Genomic DNA, 13,593 nt, shown 5'->3' on the forward strand with positions numbered 1-13,593 from the left:
TCTTGAATTCGACCAATGAGGTGGTAGAGGTACTTGGAATCAAGGTAGAAAATATAAATCTGATTATTTTTTTTAATATACAAACCGCCAGATGCAACAGTTGAGGAATTCACTGAACAGATCCACAAAATAGAGAACATCCTTGATAACCTAGCAAACCCAGCACCATATATTATCTTCCTTGGGGACTTCAATCTACCCCAGTTTAAAATGGAGAATAGTAAACAATAACATTATAGCAGAAAATCAACCTGGAAATAACCAACCACAGGTCAGAGAACTACTGAGATTCTGTGACAAATTCTCGCTCAGTCAGCAGATTACAGAACCAACTTGGAATGAAAACACGCTGGACCTGATATTCACGAACAATGAGGAGCTAATCAGAGACATTACTGTCTCAGACATTACGTACTCGGACCACAAGCTCATTGAAGTGCAAACTAACATTAATATAGGTAGTTGGCCCATGAGAAACAACAAGCGAGAAGGGTTATTCAATAAATTAAATTTTAATAATAAAAGGATAGACTGGGAGAAAATATACAGAGAAATTACAAACATTCAATGAGAAAATGTTCTAAGTAATACAAATTCTACACAAGTAATAGAAAAACTGACTTCTGAAGCATATGAAGTCTGTCTGAAACATGTTCCTTTAAGGAAAGCCAGAAAGAGGTCCAATGTACGACATCACAAAAGAAGGAAGGAATTAACGGAAATGCTTAAGCAGATACGACTTTCCATACAAAGACGGAATAATTTAAACAGGGTGACTGAAGACATCGAACAGAGACTGAAGCATTCATTCCAAACTGAAGAAAGGCAACTAGAACAGAAAGCAATTCAAGAAATAAAGAAAAACCCAAAATATTTTTTCACATATGCTAAATCATAAGCAAAAACCACTGCCAGTATTGGACGTATACGTATTAGTGAAGGTTCATACACTGAGGATGACAAAGAAATTAGCGAAATCCTAAAAAAGCAGTATGAGGACATGTTTAGCACCCTGATACACAGCATGAAAGTGGAAGATCCGGACAACTTCTTTATGCGTGATATCCAAACCCTTGTAAATATAACTGATATCAACACGTGCGTGACAAATTTTGAAAGAGAAATTGACAATATGCCCATGCATATTGTCCTGGGGTCTCGTAGCCTGGTGGATAGCGCGCAGGACTCGTAATTCTGTGGCGCGGGTTCGATTCCCGCACGAGGCAGAAACAAATGGGCAAAGTTTCTTTCACCCTGAATGCCCCTGTTACCTAGCAGTAAATAGGTACCTGGGAGTTAGTCAGCTGTCACGGGCTGCTTCCTGGGGGTGGAGACCTGGTCGAGGACCGGGCCGCGGGGACACTAAAGCCCCGAAATCATCTCAAGATAACCTCAAGAAGATGCACTCAGCCCCGGGTCCAGATTCCTGGAATTCAATATTTATAAAGAAATGCAAAGTGCCAGTAGCACAGGCACTCAGTATAATGTTTAGGAAGAGCTTGGACACAGGGGAAATACCAGATGTGCTTAAAGCAGCAGACATAGCCCCTCTACACAAGGGAGGGAGCAAAACATTGGCAAAGAATTATAGACCAGTTGCCGTAACGTTCCACATAATAAAAGTATTTGAGAGAGTGATCAGGAGTCAGGTCACTAGATTCATGGAACCAATAACCTCCACAATCCAGGCCAACATGGATTGAGAGCGGGAAGATCATGCCTCTCACAGCGACTTGACCATTACGACAAAATCACTAGAGCATTAGAAGAAAAACACAATGCAGATGTTGTATACACAGACTTTGCAAAGGCATTCGACAAATGTGACTATGGAGTGATAGCACACAAAATGAGGTCAATGGGAATAACTGGTAGTAGGACGCTGGATACTCAATTTCCTGTCGAACAGAACACAAAGAGTAACAGTCAATCAAATAAAATCGAGTTCAAGCGCATTTAAAAGTTCTGTACCTCAAGATACAGTCCTTGCACCACTGCTGTTCCTTATTCTCATATCAGATATAGACAAAAATACAAGTCACAGCTTCGTGTCATCCTTTGCAGATGACACAAAAATCAGCATTAAAATTACCTCTGCTGAAGACATTGAAAAACTACAAGCAGATATTAACAAAATTTTCGATTGGACAGCTGAAAATAACATGATGTTTAACAGATATAAATTCCAGGTACTCAGGTACGGCAAAAATGAGGATCTGAAATATAACACAGAGGCACAAAACACAATCGAATCTGCCCATAATAGAAAAACAACATGTCAAGGATCTGGGAATAATGATGTCCGACGACCTAACGTTTAGGGAGCATAACCAAGCAAATATTGCGTCAGCCAGAAAAATGATAGGATGGATTACGAGAACCTTCAAATCCAGGGATCCTATCACAATGGTTGTACTCTTGAAGTCACTTGTGTTGTCCGGTCTTGAGTACTTCTCAGTACTCACTTCCCCCTTCAGAGCAGGAGAGATTGCTGAAATAGAGGGAATACAGAGAACATATACGGCACGCATAGACGCGATAAAACACCTAATTATTTGGATCGTCTCAAAGCTCTCCAAATGTACTCGCTAGAAAGAAGACGAGAGAGATACCAAATAATATACACATGGAAAATACTGGAAGGCTAGGTCCCAAATCTACACAGTAAAATAACAACGTACTGGAGTGAACGACATGGAAGAAAATGCAGAATAAAACCAGTGAAGAGCAGGGGTGCCATAGGCACAATCAGGGAACACTGTATAAACATCAGAAGTCCGCGATTGTTCAACGTCCTACCAGCGACTATAAGAAATATTGCCGGAACAACCGTGGACATCTTCATGAGAAAACTAGACTGTTTTCTAAAAAAAGTGCCGAACCAACCGGATTGTGATGGGTATGTGGGCCTGCGGGCTGCTCCAGGCAACAGCCTGGTGGACCAAACTCTCATAGGTCAAGCCTGGCCACGGCCGGGCTTGAGGAGTAGAAAAACTCCCAGAACCCCATCAAGCAGGTATCAAGCAGGTGGTGGTGCTGTGGGCAGGTGGTGGTGCTGGGGGCAGGTGGTGGTGCTGGGGGCAGGTGGTGGTGCTGGGGGCAGGTGGTGGTGCTGGGGGCAGGTGGTGGTGCTGGGGCAGGTGGTGGTGCTGGGGGCAGGTGGTGGTGCTGGGGGCAGGTGGTGGTGCTGGGGGCAGGTGGTGGTGCTGGGGGTAGGTGATGGTGCTGGGGGCTGGTGCCAGTTTTGGGGACAGGTGGTAGTGCAGGGGGTAGGTGATGGTGCTGGGGGCTGGTGGTAGTGCTGGGGGTAGGTGGTGGTGCTGGGGGCAGGTGGTGGTGCTGGGGGCAGGTGGTGGTGCTGGGGGTAGGTGATGGTGCTGGGGGCTGGTGCCAGTTCTGGGGATAGGTGGTAGTGCTGGGGGTAGGTGATGGTGCTGGGGGCTGGTGGTAGTGCTGGGGGTAGGAGGTGGTGCTGGGGGCAGGTGGTGGTGCTGGGGGCAGGTGGTGGTACTGGGGGTAGATGGTAGTGCTGGGGGTAGGTGGTGGTGCTGGGGGCAGGTGGTGGTGCTGGGGGTAGGTGGTGGTGCTGGGGGCAGGTGGTGGTGCTGGGGGCAGGTGGTGGTGCTGGGGGCAGGTGGTGGTACTGGGGGTAGGTGGTGGTGCTGGGGGCAGGTGGTGGTGCTGGGGGCAGGTGGTGGTGCTGGGGGCAGGTGGTGGTGCTGGGGGTAGGTGGTGGTGCTGGGGGCAGGTGGTGGTGCTGGGGGCAGGTGGTGGTGCTGGGGGCAGGTGGTGGTACTGGGGGTAGGTGGTGGTGCTAGGGGCAGGTGGTGGTGCTGGGGGCAGGTGGTGGTGCTGGGGTTAGGTGATGGTGCTGGGGGCTGGTGCAAGTTCTGGGGATAGGTGGTAGTGCTGGGGGTAGGTGATGGTGCTGGGGGCTGGTGGTAGTGCTGGGGGCTGGTGGTGGTGCTGGGGGCAGGTGGTGGTGCTGGGGGCAGGTGGTGGTACTGGGGGTAGGTGGTGGTGCTGGGGACAGGTGGTGGTGCTGGGGGTAGGTGGTGGTGCTGGGGGCAGGTGGTGGTGCTGGGGGCAGGTGGTAGTGCTGGGGGTAGGTGATGGTGCTGGGGGCTGGTGGTAGTGCTGGGGGTAGGTGGTGGTGCTGGGGGCAGGTGGTGGTGCTGGGGGCAGGTGGTGGTACTGGGGGTAGGTGGTGGTCCTGGGGGCAGGTGGTGGTGCTGGGGGCAGGTGGTAGTGCTGGGGGCAGGTGGTGGTGCTGGGGGCAGGTGGTAGTGCTGGATGTAGGTGGTGGTGCTGGGGACAGGTGATGGTGCTGGGGGCTGGTGGTAGTGCTGGGGGCAGGTGGTGGTGCTGGGGACAGGTGGTGGTGCTGGGGACAGGTGGTGGTGCTGGGGACAGGTGGTGGTGCTGGGGGCTGGTGGTAGTGCTGGGGGCTGGTGGTAGTGCTGGGGGCAGGTGGTGGTGCTGGGGACAGGTGGTGGTGCTGGGGACAGGTGGTAGTGCTGGGGGTAGGTGATGGTGCTGGGGGCTGGTGGTAGTGCTGGGGGTAGGTGGTGGTGCTGGGGGCAGGTGGTAGTGCTGGGGGTAGGTGGTGGTGCTGGGGGCAGGTGGTGGTGCTGGGGGCAGGTGGTGGTGCTGGTGGTAGGTGGTAGTGCTGGCGGCAGGTGGTGGTGCTGGGGACAGGTGGTGGTGCTGGGGACAGGTGGTGGTGCTGGGGACAGGTGGTGGTGCTGGGGACAGGTGGTAGTGCTGGGGGTAGGTGATGGTGCTGGGGGCTGGTGGTAGTGCTGGGGGTAGGTGGTGGTGCTGGGGGTAGGTGGTGGTGCTGGGGGTAGGTGGTAGTGCTGGGTGCAGGTGGTAGTGCTGGGGGCAGGTGGTAGTGCTGGGGGCAGGTGGTAGTGCTGGGGGCAGGTGGTGGTGCTGGGGGCAGGTGGTGGTGCTGGGGGCAGGTGGTGGTGCTGGGGGCAGGTGGTGGTGCTGGGGGCAGGTGGTGGTGCTGGGGGCAGGTGGTGGTGCTGGGGGCAGGTGGTAGTGCTGGGGGCAGGTGGTGGTGCTGGGGACAGGTGGCGGTGCCCCCACCACCACCACCACACTATCTAGCAGTAATCCTCACCATTATACTTGTCATATAAACTACAGTCCACAATATCTGAGGTAATAACATATATGGTCCTGGTGGCGTGGGTGGTATAGCGGCGACTTATTATTTAATAGGTCAAAGGTCACCCACCTTCCACAGGTCAGAGGTTTTCACCTTCCACAGGTCAGAGGTTTTCACCTTCCACAGGTCAGAGGTTTTCACCTTCCACAGGTCAAAAGTCACCCACCTTCCACAGGTCAAAGGTCACCCACCTTCCATCAGTCAAAGGTCTCCCACCTTCCATAGGTCAAAGGTCACCCACCTTCAACAGGTCAAAGGTCACTCACCTTTTACAGGTCAAAGGACACCTACCTTCTACAGGTCAAAGGGCACCCACCTTCCAAAGGTCAAAGGTCACCCATTTTTATCAGGTCAACGGTCACCCACCTTTCACAGGTCAAAGGTTATCCACCTTTTACAGGTATCTAGTTGTTGTAGTCTAGTTGGATGCAGCGCCTGCTGTGGCTGTGAAGGCCAACCCGAGAATGACAGTCCCGACCGCAGCGAGCGCAGATAAACGCCGAAGCGGGTGCGTCTGACAGTGGTCGAGACCTCCTCTGAAGTCTACTATCTTCCACCTGCCTCTTCAGTTCATCCTCGAATTGCTGGAGTCCCTTTTGCACTTTACATCTCCAGGCAGATTTGTCCGCAGCTCCTGCCTCCCAAGTATGGATGTCAATGTTCATCTGCTTGAGAAGGGGGTTAGAAATAGCCTTAGCTACTCTATCCCCTTGAGATGTATTTTTTTCTTGTCTCAATAAACATACTTGAACTTGAACTTGATCTGCTTGAGGTCGCGTTTGCAGGCATCTTTGAAATGCAGCTGAGGTCTTCCGGTGGGTCTCTTTCCTGATGCCAGTTCTCCATACAAGAGGTCCTTCGGTATGCGGCCATCTTCCATGTGTGTGGCATATCCCAGCCATCGCATGCGTCTCTGCTTCAGGAGAGTGAACATTGAAGGGACTCCTGTTCTCTCGAGTACAGTGTTGTTGGTGACGTGGTCTTTCCACGTGATGTCAAGGAAGCGTCTCAGGTTCAGCATGTGAAAGGTATTGAGCCGTCTCTCCTGGCGAGAGCGCATGGTCCAGGATTCCGAGCCGTAGAGAAGTGTACTCACCACACATGCCATATAGACTTGTGCCTTGGTGTTCACTGTCAGTTTGGCATTTTTCCAAACGCGCTTTGTGAACCTGGCCAGTGTTGTTGCGCCTTCCCGATACGCCAGTTAAGCTCAGTGTCCAGGGAAAGGGTGTCTGAGATTGTAGAACCCAGGCACACAAACTCGTGAACTGCCTCCAGCATATAGTCTGCGATGTTTATACAGGGTAGCTCATGACGTCTTGTCCCATCACCTGTGTCTTCTTCAGGCAGATTGTCAGGCCGAATGAGGAACAGGCAGCGGCAAAGCGGTTGAGTAGCTGCTGCAGGCCTTCTGCTGTGTGTGTGGTGATCGGCGCATCGTCGGCGAGGAGAAACTCACTGAGGATTCACATCTGTACTTTCGGCAATGCTCGGAGTCTGGATACATTATAACGCTTTCCATCAGATCTTGGACGGAGATAGATACCTTCTGTGGTTGTTCCAAAGGCATGCTTGACAAGGATCGCAAAGAAGACGACGAACAGGGTTCGAGCTAGAACTCACCCTTGTTTAACACCACTGTTGATTTTGAATGGTTCAGAAGTTGAACCGTCCTACACGACTGTTCCCTTCATGTCCTTGTGGACCGATTGTATCATGCTGAGTAGGGTGGGTGGGCAGCCAATTTTGGCCAAGATTTTGAAGAGTCCGTCCATGCTCACGAGGTCGAAGGCCTCTGTAAAGTCAATGAAGGCGATGTACAGGGATTTTCTCTGCTCCCTGCACTTTTCTTGAAACTGTCTCAGGGAGAACACCACATAATTGGTCGACCTTTCTGCTCCGAAACCACACTGTGACTCAGGGTACAATCTTTCAGCAAGAATCTGAAGCCTGACTAAGATTACCCTGGCGAAGAGTTTGCCGACGACGCTGAGGCGGGAGATGCCGCGATAGTTGTTGACATCGCTTCTGTCACCTTTATTTTTGTAGAGAGTGATGATGTTCGCATCTCTCATGTCTTGTGGCACCGAGCCCTTCCTCCAGCACTGGCACAGAAGTTCATGAAGCTCAGTTTTAAGTGGTCCACGAGCGCACTTGAGAACTTCAGGCAGAATCCCGTCGTCTCCTGGGGCCTTCCCTGAGGAAAGTGAATCCAGTGCTTTTTTCATCTTCTTCTATAGTCAGTTCAAGGTCAAGTTCTTCCATGATGGGCAGGCACTCGATGGCATCCAGAGCTTCTACGCTGACCAAGTTCTCTCTGGAGTAGAGTTCAGAGTAATGTTACACCCAGCGATTCATATGTTGATCACGGTCTTTAAAGATCTCTCCAGTGGCTGACTTCAGAGGAGCCGTCCTGTTTTGTGTAGGGCCTGTTGCCTGTTTGATCCCTTCGTACATGCCTCTTATGTTGCTGACAGTGGCCGCGGTCTGGATGCTGGAACAGAGTCGGAGCCAGTAATCATTAACACAGCGCCTCGCAGTTTGTTGAACTCTACTGCGGGCAGTACGGAGGGCCTGTAGGTTCTTTTTTGAGGGAAGGTTCTTGACGGATGCGAGAGCTCCTCTCTTTTACTCTACGAGGGGTAACAGTTCCTTTTCACTGGCCTCGAACCAATCTGCTGACTTCTTCTGCCTCTTATCGAATGTGGACATGGCAGTGTTGAAAATAGTGCCCCTGAGTTGTGACCACCTCTCACTTGCGCTATCGCAGGGTGGTACAGAGAGGGCATTTACCAGCGCCGCAGTGAATTCCTTCACCTTGTAAAGGTCACGGGTCTTGTTTACGTTAATGCGTGGTCTTGCCACCTTTTTTGCTCTGTAGATTTTCCGGGGCTGGAACTTTACTCTGCTAACAACAAGAGAGTGGTCGGTGTCACAATCTGCGCTCTGGAAGCTGCGGGTCAGTTTGACGCTTCTCAAATTGCTACGCCCCGTAAGCACCAGGTCGAGTTGGTACCAATGCTTAGACCTGGGGTGTCTCCAGGAAACCTTGTGCTGGGGGCTTGGTGTCGAAGAAGGAATTGGTGATGCAGAGATCATGACGATAGCAGACCTCCAGGAGGCGCTGCCCACTCTCATTCATCTTCCCAAATCCAAACTGGCTCTTGTTGAGGTATGTCTCTGAGAGTTAGGCTGAGGTCATCATAGAACTCGTACTTAACTAGTACTTAATTGGCTGAGAAGTACTACTAAGTAGTACTTAGTACTTAGTAGTACTAAGTAGTAGTACTTTGTACTTAGTAATACCAAGAACTAGAACTTAATTGAGTACTAAGCACTTAATTGGGTACTAAGCAAGTTTTCTGTTACCTTCAATTAAGTAACTGAGTACGTACTCAGTACTTAATTCAAGGTAGGTGAATAGGGTGGCGCTGCTGCTTGTAAAGCAACTCAGAAAACCCTAAAATAGTCACAACTGGCTCAGTGTTTGGTGAGGGCGCGCCTTAGTGTTGGTGTCCAGAGAGGACATGCTTGGCCACATGCTTGGCCACATGCTTGGCCACATGCTTGGCCACTTCTTGCCCACATCTTGGCCACACAGCGGGGCCTCCTGGGGAACACCAGGCAAACTTTGTATATAGAATTATGGTGTCATTAATTGTTGTGATCTGCATTCTATAATCCATTAGTTTTCTTGAGTTGTAACTGTATGTATGTCAGAGCTGCACTCCCTGTTACCTTTCTCATCCAACAAGTAACACAACGAAACAACTTACAACACAGCAAGTAACAGTCACTGTGGTCTACAACACCACAAGCCACAGTCATTGTGGTCTACAACACCACAAGCCACAGTCACTGTGGTCTACACCTGGTTGATACCTGGTTGATGGGGGTCTGGGAGTTCTTCTACTCCCCAAGCCCGGCCCGAGGCCAGGCTCGACTTGTGAGAGTTTGGTCCACCAGGCTGTTGCTTGGAGCGGCCCGCAGGGCCACGTACCCACCACAGCCCGGCTGATCCGGAACTTCTCTTAGAAAACCGTCCAGTTTTCTCTTGAAGATGTCCACGGTTGTTCCGGCAATATTCCTTATGCTCGCTGGGAGGACGTTGAACAACCGCGGACCCCTGATGTTTATACAGTGCTCTCTGATTGTGCCTATGGCACCTCTGCTCTTCACAGGTTCAATCTTGCATTTTCTTCCATATCGTTCACTCCAGTACGTTGTTATTTTACTGTGTAGATTTGGGACCTGACCCTCCAGTATTTTCCAGGTGTATATTATTTGGTATCTCTCTCGTCTCCTTTCTAGAGAGTACATTTGGAGAGCTTTGAGACGATCCCAATAATTTAGGTGTTTTATCTCGTCTATGCGTGCCGTATATGTTCTCTGTATTCCCTCTATTTCAGCAATCTCTCCTGCTCTAAAGGGGGAAGTGAGTACTGAGCAGTACTCGAGACGGGACAGCACAAGTGACTTGAAGAGTACAACCATTGTGATGGGATCCCTGGATTTGAAAGTTCTCGTAATCCATCCGATCATTTTTCTGGCTGACGCGATATTTGCTTGGTTATGCTCCCTAAACGTTAGATCGTCGGACATCATTATTCCCAAATCCTTGACATGCTGTTTTCCTACTATGGGAAGATTCGATTGTGTTTTGTACCCTGTATTATGTTTCAGATCCTCATTTTTGCCGTACCTGAGTACCTGAAATTTATCACTGTTAAACATCATGTTATTTTCTGCTGCCCAATCAAAAACTTTGTTGACATCTGCTTGTAGTTTTTCAATGTCTTCAGCAGAGGTAATTTTCATGCTGATTTTTGTGTCATCTGCAAAGGACGACACGAAGCTGTGGCGTGTATTTTTGTCTATATCAGATATGAGAATAAGGAACAGTAGCGGTGCAAGGACTGTACCTTGAGGTACAGAGCTTTTAACATCGCTTGGACTCGATTTTATCTGATTGACTGTTACTCTTTGTGTTCTGTTCGACAGGAAATTGAGTATCCAGCGTCCTACTTTTCCAGTTATTCCCATTGACCTCATTTTGTGAGCTATCACCCCATGGTCACATTTGTCGAACGCCTTTGCAAAGTCTGTGTATACAACATCTGCATTTTGCTTTTCTTCTAGGGCTTCTGTGATTTTGTCATAGTGGTTGAGTAACTGTGACAGACAGGATCTTCCCGCTCTAAATCCATGTTGTCCTGGATTGTGCAATTCATTGTTTTCCATAAAACAAGAAATTTGATTCCTAATCACTCTTTCAAACACTTTTATTATGTGTGATGTTAGTGCAACTGGCCTATAATTTTTTGCCAAGGCTTTACTCCCCCCCTTGTGCAACGGAGCTATATCTGCAGATTTAAGTGCTGCTGGTATCTCCCCTGTATCCAGGCTCTTTCTCCATATTACGCTGAGTGCTCTCGCTACTGGTACTTTACATTTCTTTATGAATATTGAATTCCATGAGTCAGGCCCAGGAGCTGAGTGCATAGGCATATTATCAATTTCTCTTTCAGAGTCTTCCGAGTTTGTGGTAATATCCGTTATATTATCTGCAGCTTGAATGTCATTCATAAAGAAGCTGTCTGGGTCATCAACTTTCATGTTGTTTATTGGTGTGCTAAACATAGCCTCATACTGGCTTCTTAGAATTTCACTAATCTCTTTGTTGTCCTCTGTGTACGTACCTTCATTTGTAATTAACGGTCCAATACTGGTCGAGGTTTTGGATTTTGATTTTGCGTATGTGAAAAAATATTTCGGATTTTTCCTTATCTCTTGTATAGCTTTCTGTTCCAATTCCATTTCCTCAGACTCATATGATCGCTTCAACGTTTGTTCTATTTCCTCAATCTCCCTGCTTAGGCTTGTTTTCCTTGCTTGTGATAGTTGTGTCTGCCGAAGCATTTCCGTTATTTTTTTCCTTCTCCTGTACAGTCGTCTCCGTTCTCTTTCTAGAGTGGTCCTCTTTCTGCCCCTCCTCACAGGTACGTGCTTCAAGCAGACCTTGTAAGCTTCAGCTGTCAGTTGAGCTATTCCCTGTGTGGGAGTTTTGTCGCTTAAGACCGTCTCCCATTGAATGGTTGCAAGGTCTACATTTATTTTTTCCCAGTCAATCCTCTTATTGTTGAAATTGAATTGATTGCATATTCCTTCTCGCTTGGTGGGTCTCTTAGACCTACTACCGTTATTTATGCTAGTTCGCACTTCAATGAGCTTATGGTCTGAGTATGAAGTATCTGAGATTGTGATATCCCTGATTAGTTCATCATTGTTTGTGAATAACAAGTCTAGTGTGTTTTCGTTCCTAGTTGGTTCTGTAATCTGTTGATTGAGCGAGAATTTGTCACAGAATCTCAAAAGTTCTCTAACCTGTGGTTGGTTATTTCCCGGGTCATTCCCTGCTATGATATTTGTGTTTGCCGTTCTCCATCTTAGACTCGGTAAATTGAAATCTCCAAGAAAGATAATATCCGGAGCTGGGTTTGCTAGGTTGTCAAGTATGTTCTCTATTTTGTGCATCTGTTCTGTGAATTCCTCAATCGTTGTATCTGGCGGTTTATATATTAGAATAATAATTAGGTTTAGTTTCTCTACCTTCATTCCAAGTACCTCTACCACCTCATTAGTTGAATTTAATAGTTCTGTGCATACCAGGTCTTCTTTAATATACAGACCTACTCCTCCATTTGACCTAGTTTTTCTATCACATCTATATAGATTATAATTTGGAATCCAGATTTCACCATCCATGTAATCTTTTGTATGAGTTTCCGTGAATGCCCCAAATATTGAGTTTGACTCTAATAGAAGGCCATTTATGAACTTAACTTTATTTCTTGACTTTGGCTTTAAACCTTGAATGTTTGCAAATATGAATGATTGTCCATGTTGTGTGTAACTTCTGGAAGGTTTTGGTAGTTCTCCCTCCTCTCTACCCTGACCCAGGGTGTGTTGTTGTGGCAATGGTTTGTCCAGTTTTGGAAGTGATACTGGGGAGTGTGGTAGTCTCTGTGTCTCTCTGTCTACAACACCACAAGCCACAGTCACTGTGGTCTACAACACCACAAGCCACAGTCACTGTGGTCTACAACACCACAAGCCACAGTCACTGTGGTCTACAACACCACAAGCCACAGTCACTGTGGTCTACAACACCACAAGCCACAGTCACTGTAGTCTACCACCCAACAAGCCACAGTCACTGTGGTCTACCACCCAACAAGCCACAGTCACTGTGGTCTACAACACCACAAGCCACAGTCACTGTGGTCTACAACACCACAAGCCACAGTCACTGTGGTCTACAACACCACAAGCCACAGTCACTGTGGTCTACAACACCACAAGCCACAGTCACTGTGGTCTACAACACCACAAGCCACAGTCACTGTGGTCTACAACACCACAAGCCACAGTCACTGTGGTCTACAACACCACAAGCCACAGTCACTGTGGTCTACAACACCACAAGCCACAGTCACTGTAGTCTACCACCCAACAAGCCACAGTCACTGTGGTCTACCACCCAACAAGCCACAGTCACTGTGGTCTACAACACCACAAGCCACAGTCACTGTGGTCTACCACCCAACAAGCCACAGTCACTGTGGTCTACAACACAACAAGCCACAGTCACTGTGGTCTACAACACAACAAGCCACAGTCACTGTGGTCTACCACCCAACAAGCCACAGTCACTGTGGTCTACCACCCAACAAGCCACAGTCACTGTGGTCTACAACACCACAAGCCACAGTCACTGTGGTCTACCACCCAACAAGCCACAGTCACTGTGGTCTACAACACCACAAGCCACAGTCACTGTGGTCTACCACCCAACAAGCCACAGTCACTGTGGTCTACCACCCAACAAGCCACAGTCACTGTGGTCTACCACCCAACAAGCCACAGTCACTGTGGTCTACAACACAACAAGCCACAGTCACTGTGGTCTACCACCCAACAAGCCACAGTCACTGTGGTCTACCACCCAACAAGCCACAGTCACTGTGGTCTACAACACAACAAGCCACAGTCACTGTGGTCTACCACCCAACAAGCCACAGTCACTGTGGTCTACAACACAACAAGCCACAGTCACTGTGGTCTACAACACAACAAGCCACAGTCACTGTGGTCTACCACCCAACAAGCCACAGTCACTGTGGTCTACAACACAACAAGCCACAGTCACTGTGGTCTACAACACCACAAGCCACAGTCATGTGGGTTTACAACACAACAAGCCACAGTCATGTGGGTTTACAACACAACAATACCGTCCTTGCTCTACAAAATCACACAACCATCTGGAAGACTAGAGTACCACAACCATACCATGCTTGCTGTAGAACCAGACCATTACTACGGCACTAACCACGACAACTTTCAGGACAGAACGA

At 48.7% G+C, this 13,593-nt stretch overlaps 1 protein-coding gene across 1 annotated transcript in view; it reads right to left on the minus strand.

Annotated features, from left to right (window-relative positions):
- The window catches only part of LOC138363133 (uncharacterized), a 20,298-nt gene extending 13,552 nt beyond the window's left edge, over window positions 1-6,746 (minus strand). Inside the window, exon 1 of the mRNA XM_069322126.1 lies at window positions 6,636-6,746. Within this exon, the coding sequence (XP_069178227.1) occupies window positions 6,636-6,746 (111 nt within the window). The remainder of the gene's footprint in view (window positions 1-6,635) is intronic.
- Between the last annotated feature and the right edge of the window lie 6,847 nt (window positions 6,747-13,593).

Source organism: Procambarus clarkii, chromosome 1, assembly GCF_040958095.1.
Source record: "Procambarus clarkii isolate CNS0578487 chromosome 1, FALCON_Pclarkii_2.0, whole genome shotgun sequence".
Classification (NCBI taxonomy): domain Eukaryota; kingdom Metazoa; phylum Arthropoda; class Malacostraca; order Decapoda; family Cambaridae; genus Procambarus; species Procambarus clarkii.